General features: G+C 49.6%; 1 protein-coding gene across 2 annotated transcripts in view; it reads left to right on the top strand.

Moving 5' to 3' along the window:
- The window catches only part of rmnd5b (required for meiotic nuclear division 5 homolog B), a 43,036-nt gene extending 25,154 nt beyond the window's left edge, over positions 1 to 17,882 (top strand). For both annotated transcript variants that reach the window (XM_087995511.1, XM_087995512.1), the window contains exons 6-9: positions 743 to 908; positions 7,385 to 7,487; positions 13,409 to 13,563; positions 14,659 to 17,882. In XM_087995511.1, coding sequence (XP_087851637.1) covers positions 743 to 908; positions 7,385 to 7,487; positions 13,409 to 13,563; positions 14,659 to 14,722 — 488 coding nt within the window. In that variant the 3' untranslated portion in view covers positions 14,723 to 17,882. The remainder of the gene's footprint in view (positions 1 to 742; positions 909 to 7,384; positions 7,488 to 13,408; positions 13,564 to 14,658) is intronic.
- Positions 17,883 to 18,173: the final 291 nt, after the last annotated feature.

Raw genomic sequence — 18,173 nt, 5'->3', positions numbered from 1 at the left:
GTTTAGTTATGGGTCAGGTTCAGGTTTGGAATGTAGTAACAAAGCTTACACTTGTTTCATCTAGATTCTAAGGTGTTTTCTGGAACAAACTGGTTTCTCACTAGCTTTACTTGTAAATGCTTGTGGCTGGTGCTATTTATTTTGTGTATTCCAATACCCGCGCTGTCAGTCAACAATAGGTGCAGGAATAGACCATTCTGCCCTTCGAGCCAGCACCACCATTCATTATGATCATGGCTGATCATCCTCAATCAGTATCCTGTTCCTGCCTTATCCCCATAACCCTTGATTCCACTATCCTTAAAAGCTCTATCCAACTCTTTCTTGAAAGTATCCAGAGACTTGACTTCCACAGCCTTCTGGGGCAGAGCCTTCTATCACGTGGAGGTGCTGGTGTTGAGCTGGGGTGGACAAAGTCAGAGGTCACACGATACCAGGTCATAGTCCGACAGATTTATTTAAAATCATAAAGCTTTCAGAGCACTGCTCCTTCCAGAGGTGGTGGAGGGAAGCAGCTGAGGAATGGGCAGCGCTCTGGACTCCAGTTGGACGATAATCTGGTGTCCTGTGACTTCTGTAACAGTTGTTTTCTTTCTGAGTTTCAGATGGGACCTAGCCGCTCTTATTCCCCTGGTTTCTCAGTGGTTTGCCTTGGGGTAGGGACCGGTTTTCATGCTTGAAACTTTAGCGTTTAGATTTTCTTCTAATGTAAATTGCTGAGGAGATGACATTCTTGTTGCAGACATCCAGGTGTTGATGGGGAGCCTGGTTTACCTGCGACATGGCGTTGCAAACTCTCCATACCTCCACCTGCTGGACTCCAACCAATGGGCAGACATCTGTGACATATTCACCCGGGATGCCTGTACCCTCCTTGGTCTGTCAGTCGAATCACCTCTCAGCGTCAGGTATGCTCCGCATGAAAGAGTTTAGGAGAGTTTTCCATTGTGCGCTCTGTCTGTTTTTCTGTCGTCTTTCTAAGTCAGTCAATTGTTGAATAACAAACCTGTTTTGCTTGCTTTTACTTTTTATTGTTTAAACAGTGAGTTCTTGTAATGGGACTTTCTCATCCCTGTGCTATAGAGAAAGCTTGCACTCCTACAAGCTGCTGCTTCATCGACCCTGAGGGCTTTTTAAAAAAAATTGGCTTAGATTCCCGACAGTGTGGAAACAGGCCCTTCGGCCCAACCAGTCCACACCGACCCTCCGAAGAGTAACCCACCCAGACCCATTTCCCTCTGACTAATGCACCCAGCACTATGGGCAATTTTAACATGGCCAATTCACCTGACCTGGACATTTTTGGACTGTGGGAGGAAACCGGAGCACCCGGAGGAAATCCATGCAGACACAGAGAACGTGCAAACTCCACACAGTCACCCAAGGTTGGAATCGAACCTGGGATCCTGGTGCTGTGAGGTTGCAATGCTAACCACTGAGCCACTGTGCTTTTGTTTCAGTTGGGAATGAAACCATTTCTCTGTCAAGTAAACAGAGTGGTGATGTCAGTCAAATAGGATCATGGGATTGACTCAGTTACCTGGGAGATGCAGCCAGCTCTACATTAAAATCCTGACATACAATTGGCTTTAAAGTCATCCAGAGGCGAGAGCTCCCACTGAGTTGATGGGTTAAATCTCATTGAGGTCGTCCCAGTTCTAGTAATGGGGACCTACAGGAAACCCAGTACTTTTGAATGTGTGGTTTTGGCCCAGAAGCAATGTTAACATGACTGAACAATACTTGGACAGCGTTGCTGCAGGAATAAGACTCGCATTTTCAGATAAAGTTTTAAAAACAAAATAAGTAACTGGGTCAGTGCAGTGAACTTAGAATCCCAGGGTAACTGACAGGATTGGTATTAACACTTATCAGGTTTAATGTAGCTACCTCTTACTGTTGCCCTTGTCTCTTCCACATGCCATTCTCCCAATGAGTCTATCAGCATCTAGTGTTTAAATGATTGTGTTTTTTTTTAAGAATAAAGTTGTTTGACCTAATTTGTTGATATTAAGACTCTTTATTTCCCACTCAGTGTTGAATAATTGCTTATGTTTTTCCTTGCATTTGGCTAATTTGGAGTGATTACAAACTCCTTTTCCACATTGTAGTGATTAGTGTTAAATGTAGGAGCACATTACTGCGGAGGCTGGAATCTGGACTGAAAACAACAAATACTGGAGGTCGCAGCAGGTCAGGCAGCATCCAAGGAGAGAGAGCAAGCTAACATTTTGAGTCCAAGTGACTCACCCAGACTCAGAACTATCTCTCCATGGATGCTGTCTGACCTACCGTGATCTCCAGTATTTATTATTTTCAATAGTGTTACATTTACTTCTCGGTGAGAGCGAGTGTGTGCCTGTCTCTGTGCTAGTATGAGAAAGAGAGAATGACTTCATTTTTATGTCACTGCAGAGATTTAATTGAGAAGATTTGTAGCTCAGGTTGAGGTTCTGGATGTAGGTTTGCTCACTGAGCTGGAAGGTTCACTTCCAGACGTTTCATCACCAGACTAGGTAACATCTTCAGTGGGCCTCAGGCAAAGCAGTGTACATGATTTCTGCCTTCTGTTTATATGTTTGGGTTTCTTTGGGTTGGTGATGTCATTTCCTGTGGTGATGTCCTTTCCTGTTCTTTTTCTCGGGGATGATAGATGGGGTCTAACTCGATGTGTTTGTTGATAGAGTTCCGGTTAGAATGCCATGCTTCTAGGAATTTTCATGCATGTCTCTGTTTGGCTCATCCTAGGATGGATGTGTTGTCCCAGTCGAAGTGGTGTCCTTCCTTATCTCTATGTAAGGATACTAGTGAGAGAGGGTCATTTCATTTACAAAATACCGTGCAAGGACTGTAACAAATACTACATTGGACAAACGGGCAGAAAATTAGCCACCAGGATACAGGAACACCAACTAGCCACAAAACGACATGACCCTCTCTCACTAGTATCCTTACATAGAGATAAGGAAGGACATCACTTCGACTGGGACAACACATCCATCCTAGGATGAGCCAAACAGAGACATGCACGGGAATTCCTAGAAGCATGGCGTTCCAACTGGAACTCTATCAACAAACACATCACGTTAGACCCCATTTATCACCCCCTGAGAAAAAGAACAGGAAGTGACTTCACCACAGGAAATGACATCACCAACCCAAAGAAACCCAAACACATAAATAGAAGGCAGTAATTGTCAGCAGTGCTTCACCTGAGGCCCACTGAAGATGTTGCTGAAAATGTGTTGCTGGAAAAGCGCAGCAGGTCAGGCAGCATCCAAGGAACAGGAGAATCGACATTTCGGGCATAAGCCCTTCTTCAGGAACGAAGCCCGAAACGTCAATTCTCCTGCTCCTTGGATGCTGCCTGACCTGCTGCGCTTTTCCAGCAACACATTTTCAGCTCTGATCTCCAGCATCTGCAGTCCTCACTTTCTCCCCACTGAAGATGTTACCCAGTAGGGTGACAAAATGTCTGGAAATGAACCTTTCAGCTCAGCGGGCAAACCTACATCCAGATCCTTAGGCACTGTACAGTATAGTTTTGCTTCTTACGTCTTCACTCATCTGAATCCTCAGGAGCCATGCTGTGTCCCTTCATCACCAGGACTTTGATAATCTCTAACTGTTCCACGGCCAATCTTTTCACAACAATACTTAGTTTTTATAAACTCTCTCTCCAATTCTGTGGGTTGCAGATCGATGTACTGAGTTAGTAGAATTGTTATGTTCCATATTTTTACCCAATATTTCTGTCTACCCTACAATCCAATCTGAGCTAATGTTTGGGTACTCAATCCTCAGCCCCTTGATGACTGAATTGTTGAATAAACTATTCAGTGGTCCAATGAGCCATCCAGATCTCGTCCTATGTTTTATGTCAAATGGTGCTTTCTGCTGATCTGTTTGAATTGGACCTGAATTGTGTAAATTCAGTTTGGAATGGACAGCGACATCAGCTGCAGCTCAGTCACTGTTCTCCCTCGAAACATGTGTGTTTGTAAATGAAGGTAGGATGTTATCTGGGCTGAGGGGAGCAGGGTGCCAATTATTAATATCAGGTTAAAAACTTCCGTGTGTAACAGTGACTTGTTTGAAAGCTGCTCTTGAATCCACCATGAAGGGACCACACAATTCTAATACAGAATCATAGAATCCCTACAGTGTGGAAATAGGCCCTTTGGCCCAACAAGTCCATACCGACCCTCCAAAGGATAACCCACCCAGACCCATCCCCACCCTGTTACTCTACCTTTACCCTTGACTAATGCACCTAACCTACACATCACTGAACGCTATGAGCATGAGCAATCCACTTAACATCTTTGGATTTTTTTGAAATTTAATAATAGTTTAAAAGCATCACTTATTTGTAATTAGAGTTGCATGCAGTATGTATACTACCTTCAACACTTTCCAAGCATAAAATTATAATTTTGTTAAATTGGTTGTTTTGATCAGAATCCACATTTGGTGAGATTTTATAAGCTTAAGGCTGGTTCAGTAAGTATCCAGAGTTTGGTTGTATTGAAGTTTGACTGTAAAGTGTAGTTGACTTGGACTTGGAGTTCTTGGGTCTGTTTTTTTAAAGTCCCTTCATTTTGACAGGAGAGGGGAAACCTGTGTAAGTCTGAAATGATTCGGGGTTGTGAATCACCTTTAACAATCAATATATTTGATATTTTCCTCTGAACAGAGGAAGATCAGGAGGAAGTTTGATCTCATTGGCAGAAGGGAAAACAAGACAATCAATTTAAAAATTAGACAAATAGAGCACCTTAGAAAGCGTGCTTCATCTCTCAGAAGCTGGCGAGATTGGTAGATGATGTGGTTATGAGGATACACAGCATCTTTTTTTAAAAAATATTGGCCGAGAGCTGCAATTTAGCCACAGGAAGGTCATGCTAGAGCTGTGTAAAATGCTAGTTAGGACATAACTGGAAATTGCACATGGTTTTGATCACTGCATTACAAGAAGGGTGTGGCGGTGCTGGTGTTGGACTGGTTTGGACAAGGTCAGAAATCACATGACACCAGGTTATAGTCCAATGGGTTTAATTGAAAACACTAACTTTCAGAGCACTTTCTCTCGCTAGCACCTTATGAAGGAGTAGCCCTCCAAAAGCCAGTGTTTTCCAAAAACCAACTATAACCTGATTAGGAGGTGCTGGTGTTGGACTGGGATGTACTGAAGCCCACAAGGTCATTTTAAAAGATGAGAGACTCAACAAACAATCCAGGTCTTTTTCAATATATAATTCCAGTCACATCACACTGTAAACGTTTGCTATAAATTGTGTGTCTTCTGATGTTATACTCCACAACTACCTGGTGAAGGAGCAGCACTCTGAAAGCTGGTGCTTTCTAAATAAACCTGTTGGAATATAACCAGGTGTTGTGAGATTTTTAACCAACTATAACCTGGTGTTGTGATTTTTGACCTTACTGAAAAGATGTAGCCATGCTGGGACAGTTACAGAGACATTGCCTGGAAAGGCTAGTTTCAATGATGGGAAAAGATTGGATGAGCGGGGGCTTGTTTTATTGGGAACAGGAATTACAGTCAGCTTTACTGTCACATGAGTACGGTGAAAAGTTTACAAGTTGCCACTCACAGCACTACCTTGAGTACTAAGGTACCTCAGTGCAGATTCTTCAGTACAAGCTCTGGCTGTGATGAAGTATTTAATTTGCCGTACTGTTAACTTGGGAAAATGCACAGGTTTATGTTGGAGCTTTGAGACTTGAGGGAAGATGCCATGTGCTTCTTGCATCTCTGCTATTAAAGATGGCTCTTTAACAGCCAACATAGACAGAATGGGCCAAATGGCCTCCAATATGAATGGAGATTCGAGATGATTGACCAAAGAACCAGAGAGAAAATGAGAAGTGTTCTTCCACAGTGATCTGAAACGTGTTGTTTGAAAGGGCTGTGGGAGCAGATTCAGTACTCCCTTTCCAAAGGGAGCTAGCTAGGTAAATAAATAACTTGGAAAAGGAGTACATTTTTTTTTCAGGGATCTGCAGAGCGTTTAACTGGATAACTCTTTCAAAGAACACACATGCATGTAAAAGGTTGATGTCCTCTTCATGCTGTAAGATTGAACATGCAAGGAGAATATTGGACTCGCTCGTGCTGTTACTGAGCTCAAGAGCTGATTGATGACACTGCACTGTTGGAGGAGAAATTCTTTAGAATATACAGTGGCTCAGTGGTTAGCACTGCTGCGTCACAGCACCAGGGACCAAGGTTCGATTCCACCCTCCGGTAACTGTCTGTGTGGACTTTGCACATTCTCCCCGTGTCTGCGTGGGTTTCCTTCCACACTCCAAAGATGTGCAGGTTAGGGTGGATTGGCCAAGCTAAGTTGCCTATAGTGTCCAGGGAGGTGCAGGCTGGATGGATTAGCCATGGGAAATGCAAGGTTTCAGGGGTGGGGGGGCTGCGTCTGGGTGGGATGCTACCCAGTGGGTTGGTGTGGATTTGATGGGTAAAATGGCCTGCTTCCACACTGTAGGGATTCGATGATGATAAACTAGAGAGATGGTCAGTCCATAGAGGGTGATAGTGAGCCACTGGAAGGGAAGCCGATAACTGTAAGGCATCATGGGAGAGGTGAAACCAATGATCAATCAGGCTTAGGATTTCAGACTCTAACCTTCAGCCTTGTGAAGACAACATGCCACAGCACACACCTTGAAATAAAACTCCCGAGATTTATTTTAAGCTTGTTCTTCCTGTGAATGCTTCTCAGTTAATAAAAAAAGTCAATATTTCTAGCTGCTCTGCTTCCTTGTTGATGGGAAACACCATTAAACTATTATACTTCTGTTCTTGTTTTCACTGTTGGATGGGAAATATGTGTATTCTTGCTATTTTAAGAAAAAAAAATCATTCAACTGTCTGTCAAAATGAGATTACTCAGTCGGTGCTGCAACATCTGTGGATGGAGAAGCAGCTGAGTGAACATTTCCAGATCGGTTTTGCTAATCATAGAACATACTGTACAGCACAGTATTTGGCCCTCGATGTTGTAACACCCTTTTATCCACTCTAAGATCAGACTAACCTACATATCCTTCATTGTACTAACTTCCATGGGCCTATCCAAGAGCCACTTAAATGTCCCTAATGTATCTGACTCTACTACCACTGTTGGCAGTGCATTCCACGCACCCACCACTCTCTGTGTAAAGAACCTCCCTCTGACATCTCCCCTAAACCTTCCTCCAATCACCTTTAAAATGATGCCCTCTCGTGATAGACATTCCTGCCATGCATCATTCCCTTGCATTTCTCCGGGTCCCTGTACAATGATTTCGTGAAGCAAGTGCTGGCATGTGTCTATAGAATTGACTCTTGCTTTTTTTTTCCCACACCCAGTTTTTCCGCTGGTTGCTTGGCATTGCCTGTTCTGCTGAATATTAAAGCTGTGATCGAGCAGCAGCAGTGTACAGAGATATGGAGCCAGAAGGATGAGCTTCCAGTAAGTATTGCTGCCTTTCAGTACTATTCTTAATAAATTGTCATTTGCAAACTCGTGTGACTCAATTTGATTGTGGTGACCTCTTATGTCCCACACCAACCACCTCCTGAAATCCGTGATGTGGAGGTGCCAGTGTTGGACTGGGGTGAACTGAGTCAGAAGTCACGTAACGTTAGGTTATAGTCCAACAGGTTTATTTGAAATCTCAAGCTTTCAGAGCGCTGCCCCTTCATCAGGTGGTGTTCTGGTCGCTATCATTAAATCTGTTGTGACTGGATGGATCCATGATTTTTTTCATGACTTCAAAATATCCTTTATTTGTTTAAAAAAATATCTTTGCACAGTTTGATTCTGTACAGTAACATGTCAAGGAAACGAACAAACATTGGAGTTAGACTCTATCCAAACAAGCCAAAGATGTCTCTTAAATAAAAACTGAAGGAACTGCGGATGCTGTAAATCCGGAACATAAACAGAAGTTGCTGGAAAAACTCAACAGGTCTGGCAGCATCTCTGGAGAGAAATCAAGAGTTAAGGTTTCAAGTTGTTGGAGGCTGAGGGGTGACCTTATAGAGGTTGAAAAATCATGAGGGGTGTGGATAGGGTAAATAGACAAGGTCTTTTCCCCGGGGCGGGGGAGTTTGGAACTAGAGGACATAGGTTTAAGGTGAGAGGGGAAAGATTTAAAAAGGACGCAAGAGGGTGGTGCATATGTGGAATGAGCTGCCAGAGGAAGTGGTGGAGGCTGATATAATTACAACATTTAAAAGGCATCTGGATGAGTCTATGAATAGGAAGGGTTTGGAGGTTGAGAGTGTGGTGCTGGAAAAGCACACTGGTCAGGCAGCATCTGAGGAGCAGGGAATCGACATTCCTGATCAAGGGCTTATGCCCAAAATGTTGATTCTCCTGCTCCTCGGATGCTGCCTGACTGGCTGTGTTTTTTCCGTGCCACACACTTGGCTGCAGTCTCCAGCACCTGCAGTCCTCACTTTCTCCTCCCTTTACAGGGATATGGGTCAGCTGCTGGCAGGTGGGACTAGATTGGGCTGGGATATCTGGTCAGCATGGACGAGTTGGACCGAAGTGTCTGTTTCCATGCTGTACATCTCTGTGACTCTGCCTCAGTAGACATCTCTCATACTTAAACAAGACTAGGTTCAGTCTTGCACATTTGCAAATGTTTATATGCTGCCATAGTGCAGTGTTTTGGCTTTTGTAAAACCCCTTGATTGAATCATTGTTCAATGTGCTTGACCGTAAAATACAACTTGCGTGTGAATGTATCAATATTATATTTTCTGTATTCGCTGTAAAGTCATGCAGCCATTTAGCTCTTCTCTAGCCTGCCTTCCCTCACGGCAAGATCATCCTCAGTCATGTGGCCGATGTGGTTTCTCTCCCCTTTTTGATTTGGTTATGTTTAGTGCCTGTTATCTCCTTGTTGCCCTAAAGGTTAGTTTTAATCGCAACATTTTTCCACGTGGCCTCACTGGGATGATGGAGATATTTCAGCTTTTTAAAAAATGTCTTCTTGAGATCTGGGCATTTCTGGGTGATGCCACCATTTATCGCTCCTCCATAACTGTGTCCTTAATGCAGTCGCTCACTAAGCCGTTTCTGATGGAGACCAGGTTACCAAGCTTCTGGAGCTACCCATTGGGCACATCCAGGGTAGAGTTTTCCTTCCCGAAAGGACGCTAGATGGGTTTTAAGATAATTCATGCTCAACATTATTGATGCTAGCTTTTACTTTCCGGTTGATTTATGATCACGTCTCCTTCATCAATCTTTCTCTACTCAGTCTTGCAGTTTGGTCTCTGCCCATTCTCAATATTTTCCCTTTGTAAATCACCTTGGGTTTTTAAAATGAAAATATTAAATGAATTGATGTTTTACGATATCTCTGACCACTACTACACCCGAAAAATAGCTTTGGACCATCAATTAGTTGGGGAAGATCCACAACAAATTGAAACATAAAACCTGCAGCAATAAACAGTAGCAGACCAGATGCACCAAGTTTCTTCAGGTAAAACCTCCTCTTTTTTTTTATCCTTTGTCCTAACTTCCTTTATTTTCCGAATGATTGCAGCTCCTCATTGGCTTTTATAGAAATAGAAACAATAACTGTCCATTTAGAAAGTTTAAAGGAACATGTGTGACCATAGACATCGAGTGTTCCTATGATTTTAATTATGAAGGGAATTAGAGTTGCATGTGGATATGTACACGAGCACACGCTCGTCTGTCTGTCTGTCACGTGCTCTCGCCCTCGCTCTGTCGCGCGCGCTATCTGGCACTCTCTCTCTCACTCTCTGTCGCTCGCGCGCGCTCTCGCTCTCCCTGTCGGGCGCTCGCTCGGGGGGGCGCTCACGGTGTCGCGCGCGCGCTCTCCCTGTCGCGCGCGTGCTCGCTCTTTCTCTGTCTCTGCCTGTCGCGTGCGCGCTCTCTTTCTGTCGGGCTCCCTGCACGCGATATCTCTTTTTTCCTCTCTCTCGCCCCCGTCGCCCGCGCTCTGTCTGCCTCGCCCCCGCGCCCCCCTCGCCCCCGCGCCCCCCCTCGCCCCCGCGCCCCCCTCGCCCCCGCGCCCCCCCTCGCCCTCGCGCCCCCTCGCCCCCTCGCGCCCCCCCGCGCGCGCCCCCTCGCGCTCTCTCTCTCTCTCGCCGTCGCGCGCCCCCTCGCGCTCGCTCTCTCTCTCGCCGTCGCGCGCCCCCTCACGCTCTCTCTCTCTCTCGCCGTCGCGCGCCCCCTCGCGCTCTCTCTCTCTCGCCGTCGCGCGCCCCCTCGCGCTCGCTCTCTCTCTCGCCGTCGCGCGCCCCCTCGCGCTCTCTCTCTCTCTCGTCGTCGCGTGCCCCCTCGCGCTCTCTCTCTCTCTCGCCGTCGCGCGCCCCCTCGCTCTCTCTCTCTCTCGCCGTCGCGCGCCCCCTCGCGCTCTCTCTCTCTCGCCGTCGCGCGCCCCCTCGCGCTCTCTCTCTCTCTCTCTCTCGTCGTCGCGTGCCCCCTCGCGCTCTCTCTCTCTCTCGCCGTCGCGCGCCCCCTCGCGCTCTCTCTCTCTCTCGCCGTCGCGCGCCCCCTCGCGCTCTCTCTCTCTCTCGCCGTCGCGCGCCCCCTCGCGCTCTCTCTCTCTCTCGCCGTCGCGCGCCCCCTCGCGCTCTCTCTCTCTCTCGCCGTCGCGCGCCCCCTCGCGCTCTCTCTCTCTCTCGCCGTCGCGCGCCCCTCGCGCTCTCTCTCTCTCTCGCCGTCGCGCGCCCCCTCGCGCTCTCTCTCTCTCTCGCCGTCCCGCGCCCCCTCGCGCTCTCTCTCTCTCTCGCCGTCCCGCGCCCCCTCGCGCTCTCTCTCTCTCTCGCCGTCGCGCGCCCCCTCGCGCTCTCTCTCTCTCTCGCCGTCGCGCGCCCCCTCGCGCTCTCTCTCTCTCTCGCCGTCGCGCGCCCCCTCGCGCTCTCTCTCTCTCTCGCCGTCGCGCGCCCCCTCGCGCTCTCTCTCTCTCTCGCCGTCGCGCGCCCCCTCGCGCTCTCTCTCTCTCTCGCCGTCGCGCGCCCCCTCGCGCTCTCTCTCTCTCTCGCCGTCGCGCGCCCCCTCGCGCTCTCTCTCTCTCTCGCCGTCGCGCGCCCCCTCGCGCTCTCTCTCTCTCTCGCCGTCGCGCGCCCCCTCGCGCTCTCTCTCTCTCTCGCCGTCGCGCGCCCCCTCGCGCTCTCTCTCTCTCTCGCCGTCGCGCGCCCCCTCGCGCTCTCTCTCTCTCTCGCCGTCGCGCGCCCCCTCGCGCTCTCTCTCTCTCTCGCCGTCGCGCGCCCCCTCGCGCTCTCTCTCTCTCTCGCCGTCGCGCGCCCCCTCGCGCTCTCTCTCTCTCTCGCCGTCGCGCGCCCCCTCGCGCTCTCTCTCTCTCTCGCCGTCGCGCGCCCCCTCGCGCTCTCTCTCTCTCTCGCCGTCGCGCGCCCCCTCGCGCTCTCTCTCTCTCTCGCCGTCGCGCGCCCCCTCGCGCTCTCTCTCTCTCTCGCCGTCGCGCGCCCCCTCGCGCTCTCTCTCTCTCTCGCCGTCGCGCGCCCCCTCGCGCTCTCTCTCTCTCTCGCCGTCGCGCGCCCCCTCGCGCTCTCTCTCTCTCTCGCCGTCGCGCGCCCCCTCGCGCTCTCTCTCTCTCTCGCCGTCGCGCGCCCCCTCGCGCTCTCTCTCTCTCTCGCCGTCGCGCGCCCCCTCGCGCTCTCTCTCTCTCTCGCCGTCGCGCGCCCCCTCGCGCTCTCTCTCTCTCTCGCCGTCGCGCGCCCCCTCGCGCTCTCTCTCTCTCGCCGTCGCGCGCCCCCTCGCGCTCTCTCTCTCTCTCGCCGTCGCGCGCCCCCTCGCGCTCTCTCTCTCTCTCGCCGTCGCGCGCCCCCTCGCGCTCTCTCTCTCTCTCGCCGTCGCGCGCCCCCTCGCGCTCTCTCTCTCTCTCGCCGTCGCGCGCCCCCTCGCGCTCTCTCTCTCTCTCGCCGTCGCGCGCCCCCTCGCGCTCTCTCTCTCTCTCGCCGTCGCGCGCCCCCTCGCGCTCTCTCTCTCTCTCGCCGTCGCGCGCCCCCTCGCGCTCTCTCTCTCTCTCGCCGTCGCGCGCCCCCTCGCGCTCTCTCTCTCTCTCGCCGTCGCGCGCCCCCTCGCGCTCTCTCTCTCTCTCGCCGTCGCGCGCCCCCTCGCGCTCTCTCTCTCTCTCGCCGTCGCGCGCCCCCTCGCGCTCTCTCTCTCTCTCGCCGTCGCGCGCCCCCTCGCGCTCTCTCTCTCTCTCTCGCCGTCGCGCGCCCCCTCGCGCTCTCTCTCTCTCTCGCCGTCGCGCGCCCCCTCGCGCTCTCTCTCTCTCTCGCCGTCGCGCGCCCCCTCGCGCTCTCTCTCTCTCTCGCCGTCGCGCGCCCCCTCGCGCTCTCTCTCTCTCTCGCCGTCGCGCGCCCCCTCGCGCTCTCTCTCTCTCTCGCCGTCGCGCGCCCCCTCGCGCTCTCTCTCTCTCTCGCCGTCGCGCGCCCCCTCGCGCTCTCTCTCTCTCTCGCCGTCGCGCGCCCCCTCGCGCTCTCTCTCTCGCCGTCGCGCGCCCCCTCGCGCTCTCTCTCTCTCTCGCCGTCGCGCGCCCCCTCGCGCTCTCTCTCTCTCTCGCCGTCGCGCGCCCCCTCGCGCTCTCTCTCTCTCTCTCGCCGTCGCGCGCCTCCTCGCGCTCTCTCTCTCTCTCGCCGTCGCGCGCCCCCTCGCGCTCTCTCTCTCTCGCCGTCGCGCGCCCCCTCGCGCGCTCTCTCTCTCTCTCGCCGTCGCGCGCCCCCTCGCGCGCTCTCTCTCTCTCTCGCCGTCGCGCGCCCCCTCGCGCTCTCTCTCTCTCGCCGTCGCGCGCCCCCTCACGCTCTCTCTCTCTCGCCGTCGCGCGCCCCCTCACGCTCTCTCTCTCTCGCCGTCGCGCGCCCCCTCGCGCTCTCTCTCTCTCTCGCCGTCGTGCGCCCCCTCGCGCTCGCTCTCTCTCTCGCCGTCGCGCGCCCCCTCGCGCTCTCGCGCTCTCTCTCTCGCCCTCGCGCGCCCCCTCGCTCTCTCGCGCTCTCTCTCTCTCTCGCCCTCGCGCGCCCCCTCGCCCTCGCGCTCTCTCTCTCTCTCGCCGTCGCGCGCCCCCTCGCCCTCGCGCTCTCTCTCTCTCTCGCCCTCGCGCGCCCCCTCGCCCTCGCGCTCTCTCTCTCTCTCGCCCTCGCGCGCCCCCTCGCCCTCGCGCTCTCTCTCTCTCTCGCCCTCGCGCTCTGTGGCTGTGTCTCTGTCTCACATACATCTCCTCCGGCGCAGCAATGCTCTGTACCTACTCGCCATGTTTTGTTCTTGCCGCATGTTGCACACCCAGGAGTTGAACATGAGGCCGTGTTATCATGCCGTGCCCTGCCTCCCCAAAACAATAGCCAATTACAGTGTGAAGCTGACCGTTACTTCTCTTTCAGATTGAGATCGAGTTGGGGAAGAAATGCTGGTACCACTCAGTCTTTGCCTGCCCCATCCTTCGACAGCAAGCGACTGAATCCAATCCTCCCATGAAGCTGATCTGTGGACATGTCATCTCCAGAGACGCACTAAACAAACTGATCAATGGTGGAAAGTGAGTAGCATGTGGACGCGCTGACCAGCTGTTACCAGCTGATGTGCTCATGGCTGACTGAGCTGGGGTTCCGTGCTGTTAGATATCTCTGGGAATGATTGTAGATGTAACTGGGGATTAAAGAAAGGGGGAAAAGATATTAGCCATCTCTAACCAGTCTAAACCAAAGTATCTTCCTCCATGATACCCTTTTTTTAATTTACATTGAGCTGAGAGAGATTCTGATTCTAAACCTTCCGATGTGATGATACCTCGATAATGTCTTCATAGAATCAGCATTTTTGCAGCGTAGAAGTAGGCCATTTGGCCCATGGAGTCCACACCAAGCTTCCAAAGCGCATCCCAAACCAATCCACCCCTCTACTCTGTCGCTGTAACCTGCATTTCCCCATGGCTAACCCACCCAGCCTGTGCATCCCTTGACACCAAGGAGCAATTTAGCATGGTCAATCCACCCTGACTTGCAGGTCTTTTGACTGTGGGAGGAAATCAGGAGCACCCAGAGGGGACCCCACAGTCACTGAGAGAACGTGCGAAGTCCACGCAGACAAGTTGCCCGAGGGTGGAATCGAACCCAGGTCCTTGGTGCTGTGAGGCGGCAGTGTTATCCAGTGAGCCACCGTGCCACACCTTATAGCTTTTTAGTCTCTGAACTTAGTTTCTTGCCTCCATCTACTGTCAGCATCCAGCATTTAAAGCATGAGGGTTTGTGTCTCAGATCCTGTGCGTCTTGGAAAATACCGATGGGTGTTTCCCCTGAATGGAGCCCCCCCCCCCCCCCCACCTCTGTGTTGTTCTAATTAGTGAAGAATCTGATTCCTCTGCTCCAGTTCACTGATGGGTGCTGTTCCTGAGCGAAAGGCAGAAACTTCATCACCACACACCACTCCCAACCTCAGACAGCAGAGGACCACTCAGTTAACAAAGGGAGTTAGCTCCTCTCCTGTGAATGGATTAGCAGGATGGTATTGGTTAGGGAACAGCTAACTCGCCAACCTACCAGTCAGGAAAGTTATACTAGTAAACGCAAAAGACTTTCAGCCATGTGTGATCTGTTGATGTATCATTTCGTATCCACATTTCTCCTTTGTGCAGGTTAAAGTGCCCCTATTGTCCAATGGAACAAGCTCCTGCAGATGCCAAACGGATCTATTTTTGAAGACTGGCTTTGTGCCCAGTGGATATTGTGCCTCTTGTTGGCGATGGGCTGTATTCGGGTGTGTCTGGGTTAGTACTGTCTTATTGTGACCAGTCTCGGCAAGTAAATGCTGTGAGTGTGATTTTTTCCCTGGACTGCGCTGATGTGGGCTTGGCGGGTGCTTTTTGGATAGTTCCCCTCCATCCCTCCCATGTCCACACAACCCTCTTCCACTCTCTTCCCCCCCCCCACCGATCCCTACCAGCTGTTGTAAGACCTGCACTTTGTTTGCACTAATACGGAACCAGGATTAGTCATGAACTCCTATCTAACAACGCCCCCCCACCCACCCTCATTCCCCCTTCCTTCCTCCCTGTCCCCACATACACACACAAAAAGTAAAGCCTGTAACCTGTGGTTTACTGACAATTACAGAACAGGTTTGCTGTCACTTGATGTAGCAGCCCATGTTATGATCCCTGTGTTGAGGAGTCATTCCACAATATACCAGAGGAACTCCAGTATCTTCACTAGTTGTCTGTGTCTACACTGACACTGTTTACCATTGCAGAGTTGAATGGTGTGTATTTTTGATGAGTAAGATTTAATTGTTGCCATTTGAGAATGGCTGACAGATTTCTGTTCTACTTTTCCTCGTTCTGGGAGCGATGTAACGCACTGTCACTCATTGGCATTTCAATGAGATTTGTAGATTCAAAGGCTCTTTGACAGTGTTTGCCTGGAGGTAGGGATTGAGCTCTGAGTGGGGAATGGAACAGTGTGGTTGGTCCAAACCTCGCATTTCCCTGAAATGGGGCACCAAGGGGAGGGAAGAGAGCAACTGAATAAAACCGTATGTATTTGATCGGCATATCAGTGAGATTCTTTACAGATGGTCTCTGATCATATACATCAGTACTGTTAGTCCTTTATGGACTGCGAAGTTAAGCTTCTCCCTCAACAAATCCTGATTTAGTCTTCGAGTCTAAAGTCAGAGAATGAAACATTTTTTTTAAAAGATTGATTTAATTGTAATAATGGCAGTCAACATGTCAGGATGGATGGAGTGCTACTGATTGGACAGTAAACCCCAGAATATAGGTATTGTTGCTGCTAAGTACCCTGGTCCTAGCCAGAACACGAGATGGAGTACTACTGTGTACTTGAGCTAGGGGAAAGGAGGAAATCATTTAGTCGGTTTGCTCTTTATCCACTGATCTCTATTAAAACGTTATGCATGTGTTGAACAGCACAGCGATGAGGGTACCCTCTGTAGTTGATAGTCTTGTAAATCTCATTTACCTGGCCTCACTCTGAGCATGGTATCAGAGAGCAGTCAATATCTGTGAGACAGCCCCTGGCTTCAGTGTCCGTGCTGTCAGAAGGGGCGGGATGTTTTGCTTCAGTGGCCAATGTTCTTGATTCAAACTTTGCAAATCAAATGAGAAAATCAACTTGATGTTTCTGTAGCAGCCCAATCTATCATTCACTCAACATACACTGAAGCAAGAACATGGTGATTATTTGGACTTGTGTCTGGGATTGGCTGGGTTTTGAAAGAGGGGCTGATTGTGTTGATCCTGAGCCCAGAGCCAATGGGAGGGGGTAGAGTTAGTCATGTTGTGGTGGCTAGTCAATATTCATCAGAACTCAACATTTTAAACATTGACCTTTTTTATTTATAATTGCAAGTTGTACTTTATTGTTTTTGAACATATTCTGTACTCCGTTGTATTTAATATAACCCTGTAATTGTGCCTCTCAGATGGGTTTTGTTTTCTGTGACACATCACTGTAATTGCCTCTTGCACTAGCACCAATTTGGTGACAGTAACATGTCAGCCGTGACTAGCTGCAGGTTGTGTGGTTGGAGGTGGACACAGAACTAAATTCTGTCAATTAAAACAAAACTGGCGGCCCAGTGGTGACCCTTTTGTCTTTCTAAGGAGCCCGTCATTGCTTAATTATAAACTGCTTATAGCTAAAAGTAGCCACCTTAAGCTGTGTTAATGAAGCAAGTGTTAAGTCCCAGACAACTGGGCAATAGGTCACTTCATGGTTCTGTAAAATGTGTAAAAGTAATCTGGTTCAATCTGGCAAATTCCATCAAGCTCAGGCATTGGTTCAGCTCCAATTCAGACCAGATTAAAGCCTCTCCCAGCTTCAAAGTACTGAGGGTGGAACAGAAGGTACTCTGTGTCTGTCAGTCTGTGCTGCCCACACTGTAAACTGTGTGCTCTCTTGTGGCCCACTTGGTGCCTCTTGGAAGGTGCAGGGGGTTACATTTGGATTTCTTGTTCCTTCACTCCCAGTGCTGCACACCTGCCAAAGTCATCAGGAAGATGAAGAAAACAATGGCTTGGTCAATAGACTTCATCCAAAGTAATGTCCTTCCATTTGCAAAAACAAAACTGGTTCACATTTGTTGTTTCACGGTGAAACTGCAGAAGTAGAAATTTGTGCTTTGGTAAAACCAAGTAGCAGATATTGCAATAGGAGGTTTCACCTACACAACGTATTCTTGTACCATTGCAAGAAGTAATTAGAGGCACTGAAAGTTTATTAAAATATTGTAATTTTAGGTGTCCGAGCCAATAATGACAGATGCAGAATGTCGAACCCAAATTTACCTGCAATGGGTTGAATGTAGATGTTCTGCAAACAAAGCATGACATTAGATAAAGATGATGCTTTTCACCAACCGCAAACAGTAGCTGTTTCTGATGACACACTGTGCAAAAGGTGGGCGTGATAGCTTCTAAACTGGCCTTAGATTCTCTCTCCCCTAGGAAGGAGAGCGCAAATGTTTCTGAATTGTTACGGTCACAAAGATGATGATTTCCCAATCCTTTCTTGCTCTGGTTTTAGTTTGGATAGTGTATAAGAGTTTAGGAGCTTTGCTCTGTTCCAGAAGTTGTTGTTAAAATTCTGAGCTTGCTTGTTAACTATCCTCTTTCAAGGCCAGGACATTGCGAAGGTCATGGAACACCTGGCAATCAGCGGTTTGGAGGGTTCAACACTGATTTAATTTTAGACTGTTACATGACATTTAAATTATATTACAAATAACTATTATGTTATTTTAGAGTAATGATGTTTAATAAATATGTTGAAATGCTTTTGTGAATGAGATTGTTTTCTGTTTTGCACCTACGATATTAAAAAGGAAATGCACAACGAATTCACACTTGTGCTTTGTGGCTGTATCGTGGATGGAGATTGTGTTGATGTCTCCGTGACAATTTGTGTCTCTGAATGTTGAGGATTACTGTTAAGGATTACCCATCCTGAACTTCAGGATACCGTTCATCAGGTTACGTTTTCTGAGGTGTGAAAGCTAAAATAAAAACTGAGGTGAAAGGTGAAGAACTATAATCTCTGATTGTGGAGTAGAGTGGTGCTGGAAAAGGACAGCAGGTCAGGCAGCATCCGAGGAGCAGGAAAATCAATGTTTCAGGCAAAAGCCCTTCAT

Source organism: Chiloscyllium plagiosum, unplaced genomic scaffold, assembly GCF_037043375.1.
Source record: "Chiloscyllium plagiosum isolate Xiang-an unplaced genomic scaffold, Cpla_swu_hap1 HiC_scaffold_16, whole genome shotgun sequence".
NCBI classification, from domain to species: domain Eukaryota; kingdom Metazoa; phylum Chordata; class Chondrichthyes; order Orectolobiformes; family Hemiscylliidae; genus Chiloscyllium; species Chiloscyllium plagiosum.
This window is presented reverse-complemented; position numbering and strand designations above follow the sequence as displayed.